Below are 24246 nucleotides of genomic sequence, written 5' to 3'. Positions count from 1 at the left end.
TCTTGGAGCTGACGTGTCACAAAGATCATGTCGACTGTTCCCCTGTCCTTTCGAAAACCACACTGTGACTCTGGGATGACGCGTTCCGATATTGTGGAGATGAGTCTGCGGAGCATGACCTTGGCAAGGACCTTTCCAGCAGTGGCCAACAAAGAGATACCCCTACTGTTGGAGCAGATGGATTTATCTCCTTTATTCTTGAAAATGGTCACAATGTTGGCATCTTTCCACAGTTGCGGGACACACTCTCGTCTCCACACCTCTGAAATGTATTGAAACAGTGTCCGTGTACAGAGGTAGCCTCCTACCTTGAGAAGTTCAGCTGGGATGTTGTCAGGTCCAGGGGATTTATTGTTTTTCAGGGTTTTGACTGCATGCAGGATTTCATTGAAAGTTGGCGGGAGATCGAGGTCTGGCAATGTAGGATGTTCAGGGAGCTCTGAAAGGACAGTTGGGTCCACTGGGGTGGGCTGGTTGAGCAGGGTGTTGAAATGCTCAGCCCACCGCTCCACTATCATAGTCTGATCCTTGATTAGAGATGTTCCATCAGCAGATCTAACAGGTGCCAGGGAGCAGTTTCTGGGGCCATAGATGGTTTTTACTGCATCATAGAAACCGTGCATATCGCTTCTATCAGCGTGAGACTGGATTTCATTGGCTTTTGAGATCCACCACTCCTCTTGCAGTTTTCTAAGAGTTCTCTGGGCCTCGGAACGAAGGGCTTGCCATAGCTTTTTATGGAATTGAGATTGTGGGTTGTTCAGGGTGGCTCTGTGCCCCCTGTGCATTCTGTCCAGGAGGGTTGAGATCTCTCCGGCATTCTGGTCAAACCAGTCCTGGTGTTTTTTAGTTATAAAACCAACGGTTTGGGCTGCAGTGTCAAAGAGGGTGGTAGATATATAGACTCTGACATGACCAGCTGCTCAATGTTTGCCAGCCTCTCAGCTAGGGAGCAACGGAAGTTGTCAAGGGTGTCGCTACTGGAGAGTTTGACACAGTTGAGTGTCTTCCTCTTTGAACCACCCTGACGTGCTAGGGGCCAGACATGCATTCTGACCTTTTTCAGAATCGTGCGGTGGTCGGTTCAGCAGTCTGCCCCATGCATAGCTCTTGTAATGAGCACGTCCTTCAGATCAGCCCTCCTCACCATCGCGTAGTCGATCAGGTGCCAGTGTTTGGACCTGGGATGCATCCAGGATGCATTATATTTATTCTTTTGTTGGAAGATGGTGTTTGTGATGGTAAGGTTATGTTCCGCGCACAAACTAGGAAGTCTCATGCCATTGGAATTAACTTTTCCAATGCCATGGGCACCAATCACACCATTCCAGTTTTGCAAGTTCTTTCCGACTCTTGCATTGAAATCACAAAGCAGCATGATTTTGTCATTCCTCGGGATGTGACTGATGATGTCATCGAGTGCCTGTTAGAAGCGATCCTTCTCATCATTCGATGGCAGTGTTGGTGCATAGGCACTAACTAATGTGACATGTCTGCATTTTGCAAGTGGGATGCGAAGAGTCATTAGTCTTTCACTGACACCCACTGGTGACTCTGTGAGCTTCAGCAGTAGGGTGTTCTTAATTGCAAAACCAACTCCGTGAAGATGGTGTCCGCTCATGGGGTATCCCTTCCAAAAGAATGTATAACCCTCCCCCTCTTCATTGAGTGAGCCTTCCTCAAGGAGTCTGGTCTCGCTGAGCGCTGCCACATCTACATTATAGCGCTTCAGCTCGTTGGCAATGAGTGCTGTTCTGCGCTGTGGTCTGTCCAGACTTGTATCCAGGAGTGTCCTTATGTTCCATGCTGCAATTCTAAATGATATTGTTTTTCGACCGCATAGTGGAATGTCCCGACAGGCGCGGTTCCCTGTCCGGGTACTGTGCTGAGTGGGCAATCTTTAGGCCACCTTTTCTCGGCCTTTCCCCAATTGGGGTGAGCAGTGCGGCCACTAAATAGTGCTGCTTAGACGCACAGGGGTCTGCCGGAAACAGCTGCCACTCAATCCCAGCTGCTAACAACCCTTGCCCTGTGCCGCTGACGTGCAGAGGTCCAGCTAAGAGCTTCCAGCTCATTCAAACCTGCTCCCGTCACTGGATACTCCATCACCGCCAGACTTTTGTGGTCGGAGACTCAGGTAAAAGAGGATACCTGCGCAATGATGTTTTTTAAAGTGGCGTAAGGGGCGCGCTTTCCCCAACGCCACTATCTTGATTGTAAAGAAGATGGTTCCAGTGGCAAGGGAGACCCTGGACGACCGGCATCTTCCTACCACTGCCGGGATCCAGGTCTGTGGGAAACCGCCTCAAAGCGTGCCGCCACCAGCTTTTGGGATCACTCTCAGTCTCGACTCTACCCTTCGACCTGTTCGGCTTTGGTAACCCTGATAAGATGGTGATCTGTTGGGACACGGATTTTAAGCACTTGTATAAACACTGCCACTTATGGGCTAGCTAAATGCAAGTCTTACAACCTTCATGAAAGACAAACAGTGCAAAATTTAAGTATTTTATTGACAAAAGAAAATATATCAAGGAACAAGGCAGTGCAACTGTAGACCCTTTCATTTGTAAACATGACTTATCCGGTGGGCAAGGCTTAGCCTAGAGTCAAGATAATTGCGCTGGTCAGAAGACAAGAGGAAAAGAAAGCCGTCGTTGCCATGTGTTTGTGTACTAGAATCGAAGAAAAAAATGATAGTGATGATTAATTGAAGTTTTACAGGACCCCAGCAGACACTCCTGATCAAAGATGTGGCTAAATGAATTATAGCAAAAGGATTGGATGGGGTTCTCAAAAAAATGCTCGCACTTTATATTAGGGAAGGGAAATAACATTCTTGTTGCCATCAAGTCCATATTACTTTTTATATTGGCAAAATATCTTCGTTATTTAACTTCAGCTAACGGTTAGCGTGTAGTTTCAATGCTATCGGCAGCCATTGTGTGGGTTGAAAACGAAAACCAGCATGCATTGCAAACAAAGCCACAAAATCCATGTCGTTTAGGAAATACATTAAATCACTCATGCATTTCTCAGAATCATTTGATGGCACCTAGGCTACACGCAAAAAGTTGCCTGAAGCAAAGAAAGAAAAAGATACTTTGCCGAGAAGTCATTTCGAGGCAAAAGCAACAATCCAACCTTTCATTTCCCTTACATCATATGAAATGTGTGCTGAACACCCAAGCATTTTTGATAAACGCCTCACTCCAACTTTTTCACTGTAATGAATTAAACCAAAACTTTAATCAGTCCCATGGGATCCTTTAAGACATCAATAAATCAGTAACGGTCTGCCACAAACACGCTTGAAACTAAGCTTTTGTTTCTGCTAGTTTGGTTTTGACCAGTGCAGAGTATCTTGTCTCTAGCTTTGACTGACGTAAGGCTATGAAAGGGTCTACATGGGGTGAATCAATGCCAGTATAACAACAGCTTTGATTGCTTTTCAAATCCAAAAACTTGATCAAGAAACTAACTGCTACGAGACATAAGGAACCAACAAATCCAGCTAGGTTAAGACTTAGCATGGCTATTTTTTACTTCAGATTTTTAATAGACGCTCAAAATGACAGTTCACATTACAAAACGGTTTTACATTCATGAGTACAAAATCCCTGTTAAAGCATAGGCCCCATTCACAATCTGCAAAAGAACAAAATGTCAAATAACCAAACAATGGATTTATTCAGGGAATATCACGAACATTAACGAGTTTCACCTCGACATGGGCTCAATGCGCCTCAGTGTCACCGTTGGCCTTTTGCTCATCATCCTGCTTCAGCTTCTTGACTGCAGCCTCCTTCACTGGGCTCTCCTCTGGTTTTCTCTGAAACAGACACAACCTGGTTAGCTCGCAACGTTTCAAGGGCGCCGTCATTCGCTCGCCATTTTCCCACCTTTTTTCTGACCAAGTGGCTGATGTCAGAAACTGGAGATTTGGCGGCGGACCCGTTGGAAGTCGCAGAAGTGGTTGAAGAGTCATTTGCCTGGAGGTGAGGAGGCGCAACATGAACGTGTTATCAAGTTCCATTTTACAAATTCTCCTGATGGCACCTACTGGTGAAACGGTCGCACCGTCGCCGCACTGCCCAACGACCGAAGGAGAAGGAGAGCCATCCTGACAAACGCGTGAAAAACAATCGCGTCAAAATTTTGCCATCAGTTCACAATGGTACCCCTAACTACGAGCTTAATTTGTCTTTTTAAATTCGAATTGTGCAGGTGAGGTTCTGAGTTTTTCTTTGCCTCCTTGTTGGTTTAAGATCAGGGGGCTGGTGTAATTGTAACCTGCGCAGTCGTTTTGTGATTAAGGGCTATACAAATAAACATGCACATACCTCATATGAAATAATTTGATTAATTGGGCGCTCCAGACCACCCAATATGATTCAAGTGAACCCCAAATTGCCTTCACGAAAACATTTCACAATTAATACACCAACAAATATTCACAAAAAATGTTTATTATAAGGGAGTACCCATAAAAGGTGTGTAAATGTATTCTTTTGGTGTTCCAAAGTGCTTCAAGGTAGATAAAGCAGCAACAAGTAAAAACCAAAGAATTAAAACGCTAAAGGCCAGTAAAAACATAAAGCAAGAGGACCTAATACGATCAAATTCAAGTGTTGTCTAACTACTGGTTGTCCTTAAGTGGGGTTTAGCCTGGATCTAAAGAGGCCCATGTCAGAAATACAGATTATAGAACTCAACGGGGACCCAATTCCACAGCAGGAACAGAGTCACCCCAACATTTGTATTTTGAGACATGCTGTATAACCCACCAGGCAAAACAATTTTAAGTTTACAAGTTCATGTTCAGTTTATGTGATCTTAATATAGCTCATGCTTTGCAATTGTTGAATTTACAGTTTCTAAGAGAAACTGTGTTACAAACTTTTACTGTTTACCACTTTTTGTTTTCAGAGCCTAAGAACTTGTAGAAAAAAAAAAAAAGACCGCTGCATTCATTCAAATGTGTGGAAATCTTCAAACTTGAAGCAAAGCAGAGACATTTTTCTGCACTGCTGCCGTTTTCACAGCGTGTTAAAAAAGGACAATTTTTTGTTCAATTTCTTACTTTATCACTGAAATGTTGAGTCAAAAACCTGACGGCCTGTTACCTCACTTGTGCATTTTTCAAAAAGGTTTTAACCTAACAGGCTGAAATCCTGCACCGTTGCAGTTATTTTAATAAAAGGAGCATTATGTTAAGTAACAGTAATTATGATTTCTAAACCATTGCTTTTTATAAAGGTGTACAGTATATGTAATATCAAGCTAAATTTTCATTGTGGCATACAATGCAAAAAGGAAAAAAAATACACGTCTCTCAATCGTGAAGAGTCTCCAGAGATTTCCAACCATTACAGCCCTACCTCCGGTACGACTGGCAGCAAACTGTTAACAGACTTAGTAACTTATGCGGACAATGTTGTAATTATTGGTGATTTTAATGTTCACATAAACTCCCCATCAAATTCACTTGCAATTGCATTTAAGTCACTGATTGATACATTTGGTTTCAATCAAATAGTCGATGTGCCCATTTAAAGATGGGAACACTCTAGATCTCGTCCTGACCCGTGGCGTAGTAGCCTCAAATGTTACAGTGTTACCGTATCCTAATGCCATCTCTGATCACTATCTTGTTAAATGTGAGGTGCTGTTTAATGTGATAAGGAAAATTTAGGCTTTAGCGGTCGCAATACCCGCCCTAAAACGGTATTAGCCTTAAAAGAATTATTACCTACGGTAACTGCAGCCTTCCCTTCGTACACTGGGTCTGTTGACTCACTTACAAACAACTTCAATACTGCTTTGGTTAATGTTCTTGATTCTGTGGCGCCCCTAAGGCATAAATTCCGACCCAAGAAGAATACACCTTGGTTTACTGAAGAAACTAGGTTACTCAAAGTTGCAGAAAAATTGAACGAAAATGGCGCACTACTAATCTGGAGGTTTTCCGACTGGCCTGGTGTGACAGTTTGCTGAAATATAAAGTAGCTCTTGCCTCAGCTAAAGCTTCGTTTTTCTCCAAGATTATTGTTAAACATAAGAATAATCCGAAATTTTGGTTTGACACAGTGGCGAAACTGACCAGACAACAACTTAACCCAAATGGTTGCACTTATTCTGCTAACGACATTATGGATTTTTTTAATAAAAAGATTCAACTTATCAGGAATTAAATTTTAAAAGAACGCTCTGTATCCTCCTCCTATATCAAAGATGTGGAGGTGTTAGGTATGGATCGTGTCGGCGGTTGTTCTGAAACATTCCAGTTTCAATGATTTGTCCCTTGATAATCTAACACAGATGGTCAGTAGGGCCAAACAAACTATGTGCCTGCTTGATCCGTTTCCAGCTTCACTGATGAAGGATCTGTTTAGAATCTTAGGACCATCAGTTTTAAATATTAATATATCGCTATCCTCGGGTATTGTTCCTGTAGCCTTCAAGTCTGCCGTCATTAAACCCACGCTTAAGCGACCTAACCTTGACCCGGAAAGCCTAGGTAATTATAGGCCAGTGTCAAATCTGCCATTTTTTGCGAAATTACTTGAAAGGGTCGTTGCACAGCAGCTAAATGACTTCATGTCAGAAAATAACCTCTTTGAAACTGTCCAGTCAGCATTTAGGGCAAATCACTCTACAGAGACAGCCCTGGCTAAAGTAACCAAATGATCTCCTTTTAACAATAGATTCCGGTGCCTCAGCAATGTTACTGCTGCTGGATTTCAGCGCTGCTTTTGATACTGTCGACCACAAAATATTATTGGTTCGTCTAGAACGCATTGTTATCTCAGGAACTGTACTCTCGTGGTATAGGTCCTACCTGTCAGACAGGATGCAATGTGTTAACTATGGCAATCTGACCTCTAAACAATCTAATGTCCCCTGTGGTGTTCCTCAAGGCTCTGTACTTGGCCCCCTTCTTTTTAGCATTTATATGATCCCGCTTGGTGACATTATCCGCAAGTATAATATTAGTTTCCATTGCTATGCAGATGACACTCAACTGTATATGCCGCTGGAAAAAACTGGACATTTAAGTTGTAGAAATCTGGAGGCTTGCCTTACTGAGATTCAAAGATGGATGTCACTTAATTTTTTACGCCTTAACCCAGAAAAAACTGAAATGTTGATTATTGGTCCAGCTCACTGTCGTCAGTTGTTTTCAAACACTACCCTGAACCTAGACAAATGTAATATCAGCCATAATGACTCGGTCAAAAATCTAGGTGTTATATTTGATCCTAATCTGTCGTTTCAGTTACACGTGAAAAATATTACTAGAATAGCTTTCTACCACCTCCGTAATATTGCGAAGATTCGTTCGATGCTGTCCCAATCAGATGCAGAGGTTTTAATTCATGCGTTTATTACTTCTCGGCTTGATTACTGTAATGTATTGCTTTCTGGTCTCCCGATGTCTAGCATTAAAAGTTTGCAGCTGGTTCAGAATGCGGCAGCTAGACTTTTGACTAAGACCAAAAAGTTTGAGCATATTACTCCTGTATTGGCCAACTTGCACTGGCTCCCAGTCCACTTAAGATGTGACTTTAAGGTTCTCTTAAAAACATATAAATGTTTGCATGGGCTTGCACCCTCTTATCTCTCCCATTTGATTTCCCCCTATGTTCCTGCATGGAGTCTGCACTCGGAAAATGCCGGTCTACTTGAGACTCCGAGAGCCAAGAAGTCTGCAGGCTCGAGAGCGTTCTCCATCCGGGCCCCGGTGTTATGGAATGCCCTGCCACTGGAGATAAGATCTGCAACCTCAACGGAAGTTTTTAAATCAAGGCTTAAGACACACTTCTATTCCAAAGCCAGGGATCAGAATGGAGATTTTCATTTTCAGCTGAAATAGCCAGGGTCCAGGGGCCGCAGGCCCCGGCCAGGTCCAGGGCGGAGCCCGGTGGGGGGCAAACCCACCCGAAGCCAACGGCATTTATCTTATTTGCTATGTGAAAATTGCACTAGAATGAATTAAATCCAACAAAACAGAAACCATGTATTTTTTTCAGTTTTAAGATGTTTAAAACAATTGGGGGATTACAATGTTACAACCATCACCATTGTTGTTGTGTTTTGATGATGAAGATGGACCTTGTATTTAGCTACTAATCAACAATATATATGAAAATATATACATTAATAACCATTCATCATTAATTTGAAAATAGAATGCACAAACTGAACATGCTTAAAGAAAATACATGTCAGTCTGTGACAGTCTTCTCCAGCCATGACCACTTAAATTTATTCTTGATTCCTTTATCAATCTCGGAGACAAAAGCCTCGTCTTTTCTTAGTATTTTCATATTTACTTTTTCAAACACTCATTTCACCGTTTGAAAAGACCGGAAGGAGCGCCATGTTTGAGAAAGCCAATGCTCTGAACAAAAGCTCCGCTGATTGGTTATCAGCGAACCTATCGACCAATGGTAGGAGTCAATCTATTTGTTGTGTGTTATAGATCTAATGCGCTGCGCTTCTTTTTGCCGATTTTTCTCGCGATCTCTAACTGCTAACTTGGGGTGATGAAACAGTCACGTATCATACCTCACCCCCCCCAAAATATTTTCGAGGATACCGGAACCTTTGATTGTTCAAGTCCTGGATCAGTAATTTGCCCACAGAATCACGGCTTTGTAAGAGGAACAAGCGATGATGCAAAAGTAGGGGTGACACACTACATGAAAAGTGATGACCAAGGACAGAAAATGACGCTGAAGTAGACAGCCAGCCAAAGAAAACACGCCATCTTGACTCCATGAAGGTGTTTGTGGGAGGAGTACTGCCGACGACTTGATATATAAGCACATCGATTTAAAGTTATCTTAACATTAAATGAACACAACATTTTCTAAGCACAATTTTTGGCAATTCCAACTCATTCATCACGTTCGCCTGTTGAGCTGGACTCACAACACTTTCATTTTATTTTGAAAAGTCTTTCTGGAAAAAAAAACTATCCAAGGAGATTTGTATCCATCTCCCCTTTAAAATGTTAGAAAATGCATTTGCAAAATGTGCAAGGTAAGTGTAATTAAAGATCCATCACTCCACAAATTGCCACTTTTTCTGGATTTTTTTTTTGACAAACGCAGCAGGCTCCTCTCTAATCTCCTTTGTAAACACCGAGTCTCTGGTTTGTCCTCTTAAGCAGTTTTTCACAACCTTCACCGGAAATTAGTCTAGCTAAGAGCTGCGCAAATTCTTCCGCGGCTTTGTGAACGCTACTCGCCGCTTTTCTATTGTAGGCCTTGGCCTGGTCATGTTTTTTTACATTTCTTGCTTTGTTTCAAGTCAAGTCAAAATGAGATGCTATGAAAATGCGATTAAAAGAGATGGAGTCAACAGGAAATTGCTGTGGAATAGAGATACTTTACAGGTATAACTAAGAGCACAGTACCAGGTGCCTGATGACAGGAGGCGCCTGCGCAAACTGGACCGGGCTAATGACCATAAGCAGTCAAAAACTGTCTAGTAATAGCCTCTGGGACTGCTCATAAATTGGAGTTTCTCCCCGCAGAGCAAGCAAAATGTCCCCCCCCCCGAAAAATTTTGAACCAAAATTTTTATGTGAAGAGGTGCTCGTATAAAGAGGTACAACTGTATTTGACACAGGCCTTTTGCAATTGGAAAGAACAAAAAAAAAAAGGAGACCCACCGGCGCAGATTTTATGCCATCTGTGTCTGTCGTTTTCAAGCCTTCCGCAGCATCTTCGACCTTCTCCTGGATTTCTGGTAGCAGAGCCTTCAGCTCCTCCATCTCTTTCCTTTCGTCAGGAAGGTCCTCCGATCCGGCAGCTTTTGCAATCAGTTCTGTCAATTTTTCTGTAAAACAAAAACGAATTTTTGCCTTTTAGAAAATGATCGAGGGTACGGATTGACAGAGCTGCCAAATATTCAAAATGGTATTAAGGGAGATTAAAGAAATTTCAGATTTTGAAAATAAATAAATCCTAGTAGCCTTTAATAGTGCCATTATTAGGTTGAAAGTGCTTCTACAACAATTACTTCATAAGAGGGACATTGTGTATTATTAAGGGCCCACTAGCGGTAAGATAAAAAATATTAGAATATAAGGCAAAAATACATGATCATATAAACTTGCTTTTTTTTTTTTAATAAATACTAGGTTGAGAGATTTGTAATTTTTAATAATATGAATCTCACAAATTAATCACTTCTTACGATTAAGGGTATCCCCAAAACCTTGTGAAATAAACTCAGTGAGGTTGGTTCCTACATTTCTTTAGCTGGTATTCTTCCTTGTGGTTATTTGCACTCATTTTCATAGTTCTCGTGGAGAATGGCCTGGGCATTGATGTAGCAGGTGGATGCAGTAATGGTACAACAAAGAGCAGGCAGCCAAAAAGCATGACGAAAAGAAAAAACAAAAGATGTCAACGGAGGGCTAACTGGGACCAACCAACAAAAGGGAGCCAAAGCCCTGACGGAGTAATGCAAGGATTGCCGACCAAAAAACACTAAGTGAGCAGCCAGGCTAATCGGGAACACAGAACAAAAAGCGGCAACGGCGATTAACGCGCAGCTGGCTGGGAATAAACTAGTAGAAACGGCAAATCCTGCACCAACGCAATGCTAGGCAGCCAAACAACACACAAGGGGGTGGGGGGGGGGGGGGGGTCCAGCAGACAACAAGCACCAACTGGGAGCAAACAAAACAGGAAAGCCCTTGGCAGCCACGGTAGCAGGGAGCTGGTTGGACAAAATGATACCAACGACGACTCACGCTGTGAAACAAAAAAACACAATCACCTTCATAAAAGGAGGTGAAGGCAAACAAGGAACGCACTCTGTAGCAGCAGCAGGTAAGCTTTGAGGTGAAAGTACGCAACTCCGACCAAACACTCAGTTAACGGAACGGGCCATTTTGGAGGTTGTGTTACTTCAATGACGTCACAGCTCTCGCAAAAATGGGTCAACTTTCAGACTAAATTGTGAGTTTCCTGGCTGGTGGGATGTTTTGCAACCTATTTACATAACTGTGGGGAGGAAAACTTACACTTTCTGTGCCTAATTACAATTTTTTTTAACAGTATATAGTTTTTGGGATACCTATAAACAGAATCCAAGAAAAGGTGGCAATGACACTCTCACCCAGCCTCCTTTTGATGACATCGATGGAGCGGTTGAGCTCGTCCACAGCCTCCTTAAATTGCTGGTTCAAGCTGAAAGTCAAACCAAGTTGGTAGTGCGTCTCCGCAATGAGTCGGCTATCACATTCCAAGTGTTTCAGCTGCAGATTAAGACACTCCTTGAAGTCCTCCACCGCTTGAACATAGTTTCCTACAAGGAAGCAACGAAAAAGAAACACCGTTACCCATTAACGGGCTGGCAAGGTTGGCAACATGGCCTTCGAACACTTGAACGTACCTGACTCGGCAGAAACTTCACCCAGCTTTAAATGAGCCTGAGCTGCCATTAGTTGGTCTTCCTTGGATTCTTTTCTAGTAGGGATAAGAGTTTGTGAAAGGCAAGGTTAAATAAGACTGCTTTAACACAGTGATGTCAAATGGAAGGAGGGGGAAAAAAATGTAAGCTGCAAGCTAAGGACAAAACTGAGTGTTGAAATTCTTTTAAATGATGCATAGCCTAGTGCAAGGATCTCTGACCTTTTTGAATCTGAGAGACAATGACCCAGCACCACTATTTTCAGGACCTGTCTTCAGGTTACTCAGGTGGGCACCAAGTTGGAGAACTTCAGTGTAGTGAGCTCAATCACACGCACTGAATGGCTCCGACGGTAATATTTCATTAGAAAAGGCACAGAAGACGAGCAGCACGGACGCACAGTGGTTGGTGCGTGTGCGGCATAGTTCTGAGGTCATGGGATCAAATCTTCCTGCGTAGAGTTTGCATGTTCACCCAGTGCTTGCATGGGTTTCCCCCTGGCACTCTGGTTTCCTACCACATTCCAAAAACAGGCATTTCAGGTTAATTGGCCAGTGCAAATTGTCCCTAGGTGTGAATAAGCGAGTGAGTTGTCTATGTGCCCTGCGACCAGCTAGCAACCAGTTCAGGGTGTCCCTTGCCCGAAGACAGCCGAGATAGGCTTCAGCACCCCACGTGACCCTAATCAGGATAACCGGTGCAAATAATGGATGGATAGGCAGAGAAGACACATTTCCTTGATATAAAAATCCCTAATAATAGATCATGAAATGAATTAGGCCAGCACCATAAGTAGCCAATATCTTGGCAAAAGCCAGCCAGAATCACTTCAAAAAGGAAAAATATTGATTTTTTTTATTGTTACTTTTGTGATAGTTGTTTGACCATAATTGTAGTGTGACAATATCTTAAAGAATTTGTGCTTTAATTTAGACATTTTGGCTATAAATTATTCAAGGTAAAATACTAAAGCTTGAAAAAATTTTCTAATTGAAGTGTAAATTTTTTTAACTAATGGGGAGGGTGGATCCCTTTATCCCCTAGGGGCACCATTTCCTGTGGTGTGTCTTAGTGCACCCATCCCTCTCAAGACCAATATATACAGCATTTCTAGCCGGTTTCAAACCAGGGGCCTTTGTGTGTTCGGTGAATGTGCCAAGCACTGCACAATGGAAACACTAGTATTTTTTTTTTTTTTAAACCGAGTTAAACAATACAAACAGTAAAAGTACAAATATTTGAACCATGAACGGCATAGGCCTTCACTGACCTTTTATAAATGACCTTGGCGACTTCCAGCATCTCCCAGGCCAGCTGAAGGTTTCCCACTTCTTCCTCATCCTCCTCTTCCACGCTTTCCTGAAAAATTATAGAGTTAAATATCGTACACATGCCAAGCTTGGCAATTGTTCCGATACCTTTTCCCCATCGTCGTCGTCATCATCATCATCTTGCGCCTCCTCCTCACCTTTATCCCCCAAAAAAATGTCAGACAGGATTGTAGGACTTTGAACTGCAAGTAGGGCTGCAACGATTAGTCGACGTAGACAAAAAAAATTGTAGAAATAGTACCAATGAATTCTAAGGTTGACTATTGTCGCCAGACGTTTTTTTCCAACATAGTAAGGCATCTCTACATGTATAAAACCTCTGATTAGTCACTAATGTGCAGTTGCATCTACAGCAATAACATAACGGCAGCATTAACTTCAGGTACATGTTCCAAAACTTAAGTTTGGGAACATTTAGGCCTTGATACGGCCAATAAAATGACTTCTCTCAAAGTACATCTTGCGTGTCATGGCATTCGACGAGTGATGCACAAACATTTAAAATGAAGTTGAAGGAAAGGAGTCTGACTCGCCTCAGTAAAATTATAATTATTTTTAAGCCATTACGGTTTTGCTGACATACATTACACATTCTATATGCGTACATTTTGCAATAAAAAAGCTTGGGCATTATGCTAGAACTGGAGTCCAGAAAACAAGCTTCAGTTGGTAAAATGATTACATCAACAAGTCAGCTGTTAAAACAGTGTTTTTAAACTGTTGAGAATGTTTATGTAATTTTGTTACTGACATTGCAGTAGACCGCTGAATGTGCACAAAGGTTTTATTTCCTGTTCTGTTGCTAAGGAGGCAAAGGTTACTTTGTTTAAGTATTTGCCTGTCCCTAATAAAGACCGGTTTATCTTTGTCCCAACTGACCAAGCACTGTGCTTAATTGATTTTAGATGGGCGTTTTAAATTTTTGGACAAATCCACAGCATGTTCAATAAAAAAAAATGTAATTTTCTAAATTGTACCAATTTCTCGTTTATCATCGTTTTCCGCAATAAAATAAACTTCATGCTAAATATAAAATTAATAATTATTCAACTAATGGTTTCAATTGTCTGAGACTACTCAACTATTAATATAGTGAGTAGTTCCAGCCCTAATTGCAAGCAGGTAGTAAAATGAGACAGACCTTCCTCTTCTTCCATCTTCTCAGCTGGTTCTTCTACCATTCCGTTGCCCATTTTGTCGGCGTCGCTGGAATCCATTTTGTCTGACACTCCTGCAGTACCGTTTTCCATTTTTTCAGTGGTTTCTTCTACCTTTGCTTTCGTTTCATCTGCCAGGTCTTCTGCTTTCTCATGATCGTCTTTTTTCTTGTCCGTTTCTCCCTCTTCCATTTTGTCCAATTGAGGTTCTCCAGCCGCTCCATCATCCAGCTTATGTGCAGTTTGCTTAGCTTTCTCTTCATCTGCATGCTTTTCCTCGCCTGGAACGCTTTTGTTCTCATCTCCAGCTTTCTCAACAAGCTTGGTTTGGTCAGCAACAATTTCCTCCGATTCAGTATCACATTTTTTCTCATTGCCCTCCATTTTCTGCACCTCAATGGGTTTCTCTGCCATAGCATCATATACTTGATCTCTCAATTCTTCTCTGGTCTTTTCTGTTATAACAAGAAAGATTTCCTTCATCAAATATCCACTTCCTTGAAATGTTAGGTGTTCGTTTTTTTTAAACGGTAAACTCTTAAAATCCAGTTTGTTGACAATGGGATGTCAAATTAATCTGCATACTTTTGCCAAAACCCTTTTACCACATGAATTACAAATTTTCCGAGTACTCAGTTATTCTGTAACATTTCGTTTTGGTCTATGGGTCAGGCATATAATAGTTAAACTGACATTAAAAGAAAATATTAAACAGGTTAAGAGCCAACTATATTTCTTAGTGATACGTTTAATATGTAATCATCTAATCTAATATCAGACCGCTGCAAAGATTGCATAGGGTGCCAGTTCATTCTTCTGAATTGTATGCAGTCTACACCATTGGTAACATCAGTCAACAATGTTGCTGTTCTTTGATATCCACACCCTTTAGATACCACACCCTTTAGGGCAGATCTGATTTTGTTATTTAGGAGATAATAGAAAGGGCCCAGGAGAGAATCTTTAGCACACTTCTAAATGTATGCATCCTGAGGGTTTTGCAAAGTCTTCTCCCGTTTTCCTTGCAAAATCAAAATCAATTGATGCATTATCTCCTTATCGAGTGTACTACACCATCAACTTCTCATTTAGCGATTATTGTTTAGCTTTTGAAATGAGAAAAATCAAGAGACAAAAATTGTGTTCTTCACACCTCGGTGATAAGTGAATGATGACTTTTAAAGCTAAAATGAAATATGTTGCCATATGTAAGACCCTAACTTCATAAGCCACAATATCGAACTTTGTAATTGACTAAATAATCGGGGATTCGGATGAGTTATCTATAGGGGTACATTAAAAACGATTAATTTCAGAAATTAAAAAAATAAAAATTTCAGCAGTCAACATTTTTGTTCGATTATCGGTAGTTAAATCCGATATAACCATAACCAAGTTATTCTGAATTTCCCGTTTACTAATAGGGGATGAGTAGCTTATCCCAATCAATAATTTCTGGATGGGATTATTTGGATACTATGACAAAAACAGTTACTGTGAGCATTGAAGAACAATGATCTAATTTTGTGCTTATAACTGCAAATATTTTGTCATTTTAAATGGTACCCTCATTACTTGGGAACAGAGTTGGGCTCAGTTTAACAATGTTTAAAAGTAAGCATTCAGAACTGTTTTTTTTTTTAAAAGTCTGGTGCACTGAATAAGTGCACACACACAAAATTACCAATAGTCTTTTTCTGTAAAAATATTTTCATTAGTATTTCGACAGGTGAACGGATTCCTGTCAATTAAAGTTGACACTTCTGTCCTTGACATTGAATTCAGCAGCCACAATTAACGCAAATGCATTTCAACCAACACAATTTAAAAAGGATAACAATCACAGTTAGGCTGTAAATGTTAACTCACCATCAACATTTTCTGTGCCCTCCACCTTTGAATCATTCAGTTTTTCATCTCCCTCTTCCTCTGGGACTCCTTCCAAAGCATTACCAAGTACAGAGTTCTCCATCCTACATGAAAACACTGCTATTAAACTCTTCCCTAGCTTGTTAAATGAATTTGAGGAGGAAAGGAATAAAACACAGGGTTAGAGCCTACCTTGCCAAATCTAAAAGAGCTTTACCACACCAATAGAATGCCTCTCCACACTCATCTGCAGTGTCACCATATTTCTTTGCTCTGAAGAAAGAAATGTGGTGAAATGTATGGATTGCAAGAAGCAATGACCAATGAAGCATAAATGTTTGAGGCTGATTAATATTCATCTGTCGGCATTATCAGTAGCAATTTCAGGCATAGGCGAGGCGGGCAGGCAACCAGGGCAAAATTTTTATGACACATGGGGGCGGCACGAGAACTTACTTTTTTTTTAAACCACATTATTTTTGTTATTATTATTATAACAATAATAATAAATGTGCGTGTGTGATTTGCTGTAAAGGAATATACCATATTATCACGACTATAACGTGGACTAGGTTATAAGGCACACCCCCAAAAATAGTTTTTTGTCCTATATTTTCCATACATAAGGCGCACCTCACTATAAGGCGCTACAGTGGAAACGTCAGTCAAATAGTTCAGTCAAACGTATGAACCTCTCAACATTCCGACGGCAAATACGTGTCTGACACGTACGATGTCACCAATCACTCAAATGCACCATACCACATATCATTAGGAAAGTTAAACTCTTGGGATTCGAGAAATGCCAACTATCTTAGTTTCCATTTTCTTTTTCACTGGCAACAGTGTGGACAGCAAAGTAAGAATATCATTGTGCAAGGAAGTGTGGTTCTTTATTGTGCATGTGGCAATAAAAACTTTAAATTGAATTTATAAATGGACTCATCATAGAAACATCATAATCAGTTTGGAACATGATACTGGGAAAATATAAGGCCGGGGTAGCTCACCAAAGTCGTGATGTTCTATAATGTGCAACCATGGTCCTCTTACATCCGTGACTGTAGTAAATCCAGCCGGATAAAATATTTACACGCTCCAAAACCCAGCAATAATGCCGAGAAATAGAAAAGATCCCCCGAGAAGCATCTCTGCATCGATGGACGATGCTTGTTGCTAGCGGTCTGTTTAGCCACATAATTCGGGTTTACAAATACAGACTACCGTAGTAAAAAAATGTTTTCTCCATGCCATAAACCAACCAAAAGTGTGTTTCACATTCATCTTTTTCGGCCAATTGCAGGCTTTGTTGTGCCTGGCTTTAGCCTATGCGGGCCTGTAAATGCTAAAAAGGACCCACCTCCTTTACCTTCAAATAACTTTAACCAATAGTGACCGATTCAAATGATGATTAACACATTGGTTAGGAAATGGACAGGGTATATATATATATATATATATATATATATATATATCACAGAATACACCACAGACTAATTCGTCTACGGGGGGAATCTAGTCAGCGGCTGTTTGCCTTAGTTGCGAAACCATGCGACTCAATATTGATCCGTATAGAAGGCGCACTGCACTGTATTCTAAGGCGCATGGTCAGCTATTGAAAAAAAAATAAAGGCTTTTAAGTGCGCCTTAGTGTCATGAAAATACAATAAGTCAATTTTATTTTGTTATTGTATCCGTCACAATGAATACTTGCCATGTTTATGTATGTACTTTATTCGTATGTATTACTTAAGCATAATTCGTGTCTTGGCAATTTTTGGGTGTAGGAGGGGGCGTGGTGTTAGGAGGGGGTCTCGACCAGGGTGTCATTTAGTGTGGAACAGCCACTAGATGTTTTCGTGCGTTTCGGAAGAAATATTTTACTCAGTTGGATTCTATGGATTGTCCTTGATGTAACAAATCCATTTTCGCAGACATTCAAAAGAAGTTGAAGACAGGCCAGGAGACATACTGGTGAGTTGCACCGGCTTTACAGTTTTCGGGTATCTTGTTTCAGACTGGTCCTGGCGTTTCTCTGATGAGTATATTTTGAATCCCAAGAGTTTAGGCTTTCCAATGATTTGTGGCATGACATAGTTCAGTGACTGGCGACGTCGTACGGACACGTATGTGTTTATCAAACAAACGGCAGCCCGTCAGAACATCGTGAGGTTAAGGTTTATATATTATTTAAACTATCTGGGTACCGTTTTTCTTTGTAAATACAGACGCACCCCAACTTACAAAAAACAGTAGATAGGAACATTTTTTTTCGGGATGTCAAAAACATTTCTATAAGTTAAATTTTGTATTATGTGCACCTTTTTCCGAGTACAGGGCAGTACTGTATCTTTCTGGTGTGGCGCTGTGAGAGGTCACCCAGCATCCACCATTCTATACTGTATCTTCAGCACGCCAAGACATGTTTATTGTTTGATATTTCGTGCACCCATTCAATATGGTAGGTGTAAAGTGGCGAGCCATTTCTTTTGAAATGAAAGTGGAATAAGAAAGCTTGATACGGTTGAGAAAATGGCTGGTTCGCTTTTTTTCAGGCCACTTTTTACCATGGAGGAGGAAGTCGCCTAACTCTTGAAACTCATCTTCCAAAAGTAAGTTAAACTTTTAAAGAGCATATTATTCAATGAAATGTTTATTTTTAATACAAACCAATGTAGGTTACTTATAAAAGCCTTAAACATAAAAACATAGCACTGAAGCAACTTATTCATGCTCACTTTAGTATGCCACGCAAACGTATTATCATCTTCAATATTTTGATCTATGAAACAACCTTTTAATTGTTGTGACTTTTTCCAACAGATTTGTTGTCAGAGTTACAGGGGAACATTTGCCAAAAGAGTTTCAAAGCATTCCAAGTCATACAAACTCACTCACAGTAAGCCGCAAGCTTCTTGTAGCGTTTTCACTGCCTCCACCACTTTGCCCATCACAAGGTGCTTCTTCCCCGCACCGATTAGCTTGTTGGCCTCTTCCATGTTGTCTAAAAGCCGCAGAAAACGAACTAAATAAAGTTAACGCTGAAAGAAAGAGGTATTTCTTGTGTTTTGCTGTTTGAAGCCAGTCGGCAATCGCTTGACAAACCTCGGCAGTAGGCAAACTCGCTTTGAAAGGAGACAAAGTAAAACGTCGAGATGATGTCGCACAGTCGTGACGACTTGTTCGTGTGCTTGCAATTGGCGCTAATTATTCACTAGCCACTTGGGTTGGCTTCCGGTTTTCAGCGCGGGAAAATTCTTAAAGGCACAGGTCAGGACTTCGACGCCTTTGTCGTCATCACCTAAGTCATGACCATGGGCGTAACCAGCCCGTTTTAGGGGGTGCTCAAGCACCCCCAAATTCAACTTCACCCACCCAAAGTATGGCATTTTAAAACTATTTTCCTTAATAAAGGAAAGAATGGGCTTAAACATGGGTAACAACGCTAGATACAAAAAAAAATGTGAACAGTGCAGCGTCAGACTGTTGCCAGGCAAGAGTTTCAGGCGGGCATATCAAATGTACAGTGGGGGTGCAACTTTTATTCGTCACAAAAAATGTTTTGCACCGGATTGTTTTAAGTGTTTTTCATGGATGCGTTTCACAATTAGCGTTTTTGTATTTTGTATTTTGTTTGTTCTTGCACTGAGAAGTCAATATTGTTTGTGTCACGTCGGGATTCCAGTTTAAAGTTTCTTGGTATAAAAAAGTTTAAATGAGTTAAAAGTTCACAGCAGAGTGAAAAAAAGAAATATTACAATTTAATAGAATAATATATATATAATTAAGACATATTCATTCATTTTGTCCAGAATATTACATTATCATTAGTAATATACTGAACAAAGCCCCAAAACCATGTTTTTCCCTGCTGTTTTTCCTCTTCTTTGTTCTTTTTTTAATTTTTCCTTTTATTTTTTTCTTATTAGGTTTCCTCCTAGCTTTTTACTTCTTTTTTCCTGCTTTTCTCTTTTTTTCTCCATTTTCTTTTTTCTTCATTCTTATTTTTGTTTTGCTTTTTTTTCTCTGTTCCTTTTACTCACACATACATACATTCATACATACATACATACATACATACATACATACATACATACATACATACATACAGTACATATATATATATATATATATATATATATATATATATATATATTTTTTTTTTTTTTTTTTTTTTTTTTTCACAGTTTAATTTGGCAACAACAAAAAGGGATAAAAAAGCATTTATAGTTAAGAAAAATAAACCCATAATTGTCGCAAGAAATGTTTCACAGTTCCATGCGTTTGTTTAGAGAAGAATCTGTCTCTTTTTTATATTGTTAATCGGTCTGCTACAGTATTGCAAACCAACAATGTCTTCTAGACTGCGCAGAGAGCAGCGGATGATCTTTTGGGCTGTGTTGATTATTCTCTGTATGTTTTTCCTGTCCGCTGCCGTGCTCCCAGCATACCATACGGTGATGCCGCATGCCAGAATGCTTTCCGCCATAGCTTAGCAGAAGGACACAGCAACTTGTGTTACAGGTTACTCCTCCTGAAGAGAGTGGAGCTGCTGTTGGGCCTTCCCAACCCCAGCCCTGGTGTTGGCCGACCGGGAGAGGTCGTCTGAGATCTGCACGCCCGAGAGTTTAAATGAGTGGACTCCACAGAGTCTCCATTTATGATAAGTGGGGCTGGGTTTGTTTCATGTCCTCCTGAAGTCAAGTATGATTTCTCTGTAAAAGGTGTAAAAGGGATTTGGAAATGCTAGCTAACGCCATCTTCTGTCTTAAGTCATTGTTAGAGCCTCTATCAAGCTCCTTTTGTGGCGGCGTGCAATTTCAAGCATTACGCAGTCAAATAAACACTTTTTTCTTTTTTTGTGGTTTGGGTTGGCATTTGGACAGCGTTTGATACAGTGCTTTTCTTACATTCACCATTTTCATGCTACACTAGCAAAAACGGAGGTGACGAGCATAAAGTCACTCTCCAAGCACCCACTTTACCTCCAGTTTAATGTGTTCCACAGCTGGAATAAAGAAATTACAAGTAAGATAAAAGCAGATTGGCGAAATGGTGTCACGGTTTCCATGACGCCCCCGCACGTGTGGCGCCTGCTGCCACTCGTTGACAGATTGGCTTTCCGTCTATTTAAGCTCAGTGCTCTCACTCTTCCTTTGTCAGCCCGTCAATGACCCTCTGCCCCACAAGACGTGGGCTGTTTCCTGTTGGTATTTCCTGTCCGGTATTGTCCCCGTTAATTTTGTCCTGTTTAATATCGGTTTCCAGTTTTGTTCCCGTCTAGTTTGTTCTGTTTAATTTCGATATCCTGTTTTGATATCAATCCCGTCCGTCCCGTCCTGTCCGGTATCGACCCCATTTGTCTGATATCTGCTCGGGGAATTGGTATCGATATTGTCGGCCTCTGGCTTCCTATCATTCCACGCCAGACTGCTGCCTAACGTGCATGACTCCCCATTTCCCGTAAACTAAAAGGCTTGTGTGACGAACGTCACGCGTTTGGGTCCTGATTCTGGTCCGGTTCATGACAAATGGAAAAAAAAACTACATAATAGAGAAAATATTCTACTTTCTCTTCTTCTTTTTAAGGATAACTCAAACGACACACCGTACCTTTAAAAATGCATTATTTTTTTCCAACATTTACTTTTCAACCAGTAAAGATATCTTTCGTAAGGAACCCTTTAAACGTAATTTTCAAGCAGTTTGTGCCAGATGGGCACTTCGAATAACAGTTTGTCTGAAGAGCTTTCTTTCACTTTTCATATGACGGACCATGTTTACTGGAAGCGTCTGAATTAGGGTGTGTGCGTCTAAGTGGAGTACAAGGTTGTCACATCCTGCTGTGTTGGGAGGCATGTTTATTCCCTTCCCCCACTGTGCCCCTTCCTTGTTAAAATGTTTAAACTTGGCATCCAATCAGTTTCACACAGAGTCAATTTGACAATTTGTTGTCACCAAATACAATACAAGAAAACAAGGTCCCAAATCCGGTACTGTGCTAAATATTGTCATATTGATTGTGAAGTCTGAATTTAATTGTGCCTGCATTGAGTGAGTATTCATCTTTTATTTCCACAGTTTAAAAGAAAATCTTCAATGGGTTTTGAATGCCCTTCCTTCAAAAACTCGGGTGCAGCAATTATCCACGTTTTGTGAAATAGCAGATAACATCGTTTGATCGATGCAACAGCTCTCACAAGAGGTTATTATTGTAAGTGTGTTTGGGGGGGTGGGGGTTGTGGGGCGGTTTGTATGTGCCCTCTCATCCAGCTCTTGATGCAGTGCCCATGACAACAGCAAGCGAGGACATCAGAGAGAGATGAGATGCAGTCTATGGTTCTTTATAATTTGGTGAAACAACAGTACCAATATGTTACAGTTAAATTATATATATTCAAAATATGTCATCGTTTTTGGGTGGCATTCAGAATTACAGTAATCTCTCTCTGTATCGCGGCTTACTATTTGCAGTTTCGATACCCCACAGATTTTGAATTGTCATATGTATCAACGTATGGTGTATTGTGTGCAGCAGCAGACAGCACACAGAAAATCAAGGGGCATGTTGGGGAGGCCTGATAATGTGTGTGGCAGGTGGGCATGACTGTTTATTTGCAGGACTTTGATAGACTGGTCTATGAGGTTAGTCAAACAGTGGGGCGGGTGCACAAGTCAATGTGGCCACCAACACAAACTGCAAAGCACAGCGGCTTGTTACATTTGTCATGATTACTCATTGCCCTCACCTGAGCGCGCTCGTTTGGTGCCAGCTGCTGCTCGTTGCCTGATTGATTCCATTCCTATTTAAACTCCAGTCACTCCTTGTCAGTCCGTCAGTGAACCTCCGCATACGCAAGGCAAGCACTTTGACTTTGACTCTGGCTCGCGTCTGTCCCTGATTTCCAGTTCTTCTCCGGCTCCCTGACTTTTCCCTTCCTCCGACAACGCTCGGATCTCCCGCTCCGGTTAGTGATCCGTTTTTGCCCACCGACCACGCTCCGATCTCCCGCTCCGGCAACTCCACTCATTTCCTCATTCCGTGAGCTCCTTGCTTCTCCGGTCCAGCGAGCACCGGATCACTGGTGTTGTCACGAGGTGGAGTGGAAGGGGGCTGTCACGAGGCGTGGTGGAGTGGAAGGAGTGATCGGACCGGAACGGAGGCAGGAAGGGAGAACTCAATTGCGTAACGATCCAAAACTTTTATTCACCAAAATAAAAGTTGTCCAAAACTCTGGGACATGACAAAACAAACAGTTGTTTCTTCCAACTCAACTAAACAGGACAAGGCATAACAGAACGGACAATGTTTAAAACTAAAACAGGACAAGGCATAACAGACCGGGGAATGTGTATATAATGAGCCAGCACCCGCAAAGCCCACACTCCAGCCTTAAATAGCAGACCCGCGATTAGTTGAACTGCTTCAGCTGGTGCCCAGGGGGCGGGGCAGACCGGTCGCCAAGGCGACCATGACAGGTGTTTGTTTTCCCGCACTTGACTTCCTCGATTATCCAATAAACCTTTTGTGTGAAACGTTATGCGTGTGCGTCTCCCATCTGTTCTTTTTCTGACAACATTGAGAGAAATGTATTGATTAAATCAGACTCTGAGGAAAGTCAGAAGAGTGCAAAGAAATATTTATCACCGCAGGGTGCTTTGTGGATTGTTATCCGGTCCGGGAAGAGACTGTGGTTGCGTCGGGAGAGAAAGCAGTGGATCCGGCCTACTTTTACAGCTAGGAAATGCAACAACTCTCCTAAGCCCTGACGAGCTTGGATCTCACTAATGCAAGATTTATCACCCATGAAACAGATGACCTGGAGCTACAATCAATGGGAAACCGCTACATTCTTGATCGTCACATTTCATTCATGACTCGTATTTCACGTAAACCTTGCTTGAGTTGTGGGCTCTCTACATCACTTTCTTACTCTGAAAAGAGAAGCCCTACAATTTTGTTGTACTAATGGATAATGACAATAAGGACCATTCATTCGACTGCAATTCTGTGTTCTGTGTTTTTATTCGGAGATCTAGGGTTGTAATTTTGTCACAGTTGTATATGTTATACGTTACTGATATCTAATAAATAAAAAACTGTACTACTTTTTTTGGAACGCAACCCCCGTCAGAGACAATGGATAACTGTGGAGATTTCCAATGTTACTTATAATGTAAGATGTAACTACTAAGAACACATATAGGTGTTATATTTCCTTGTTACTATTCATCTAAAAAAACAGGAAAGACCAAAAAAAGCTGGACCGGTTAAGTACACAATGATGCAATAAAACATTCATGCTGAGTAACAAGGAGGAAATGGACCAGTAAAATGCCTTTTACATCTTTATAGAGCTTTATTTATAACATAGATATTACATAACAATTTAGATTTTGTCGTGAGCTACTGATCCATTTCAAACGACCATTTCAGATCATTATTATGTATTTTG

The 24246-nt window shown here is 41.1% G+C and overlaps 1 protein-coding gene across 4 annotated transcripts; it reads right to left on the bottom strand.

Moving 5' to 3' along the window:
- Positions 1-2494: 2494 nt before the first annotated feature.
- LOC148374525 (nuclear autoantigenic sperm protein-like) lies at positions 2495-19023 on the bottom strand. Of its 4 annotated transcripts, none has more exons than XM_088337360.1 (14): positions 18896-19023; positions 18689-18794; positions 15983-16063; positions 15791-15894; positions 13906-14376; positions 12852-12958; positions 12704-12792; positions 11416-11489; positions 11140-11328; positions 9683-9849; positions 4064-4123; positions 3903-3992; positions 3725-3832; positions 2495-3648 (listed from the first exon to the last, which is right to left on the bottom strand). In XM_088337360.1, exons 2-13 carry the CDS (start codon positions 18787-18789, stop codon positions 3737-3739), a joined length of 1629 nt encoding a protein of 542 aa, XP_088193486.1. In that variant the 5' UTR covers positions 18790-18794; positions 18896-19023; the 3' UTR covers positions 2495-3648; positions 3725-3736. The 4 variants fall into 4 exon arrangements, with proteins under 4 accessions (XP_088193486.1, XP_088193504.1, XP_088193511.1 ...); XM_088337378.1 differs by having other exon boundaries at positions 12852-12946; XM_088337385.1 differs by having other exon boundaries at positions 12852-12901.
- Positions 19024-24246: the final 5223 nt, after the last annotated feature.

Source organism: Urocampus carinirostris, chromosome 1 (genome assembly GCF_059441175.1).
Source record: "Urocampus carinirostris isolate Australia breed hairy pipefish chromosome 1, RoL_Ucar_1.0, whole genome shotgun sequence".
NCBI classification, from domain to species: Eukaryota; Metazoa; Chordata; class Actinopteri; order Syngnathiformes; family Syngnathidae; genus Urocampus; species Urocampus carinirostris.
The sequence above is the reverse complement of the archived record's forward strand: the minus strand, read 5'-3'. Positions and strand labels throughout refer to the sequence as shown.

Excerpts from the sequence above, each read along its gene's own strand:
- LOC148374525 (XM_088337360.1), bottom strand. The coding sequence starts at position 18,789 with ATGGAAGAGGCCAACAAGCTAATCGGTGCGGGGAAGAAGCACCTTGTG. Across the intron at positions 16,064-18,688 it reads CAAGAAGCTTGCGGCTTACT|AGCAAAGAAATATGGTGACA; the intron begins GTGAGTGAGTTT and ends TTCTTTCTTCAG. Across the intron at positions 9,850-11,139 it reads TGTCATCAAAAGGAGGCTGG|AAAAATTGACAGAACTGATT; the intron begins GTGAGAGTGTCA and ends TTTGTTTTACAG.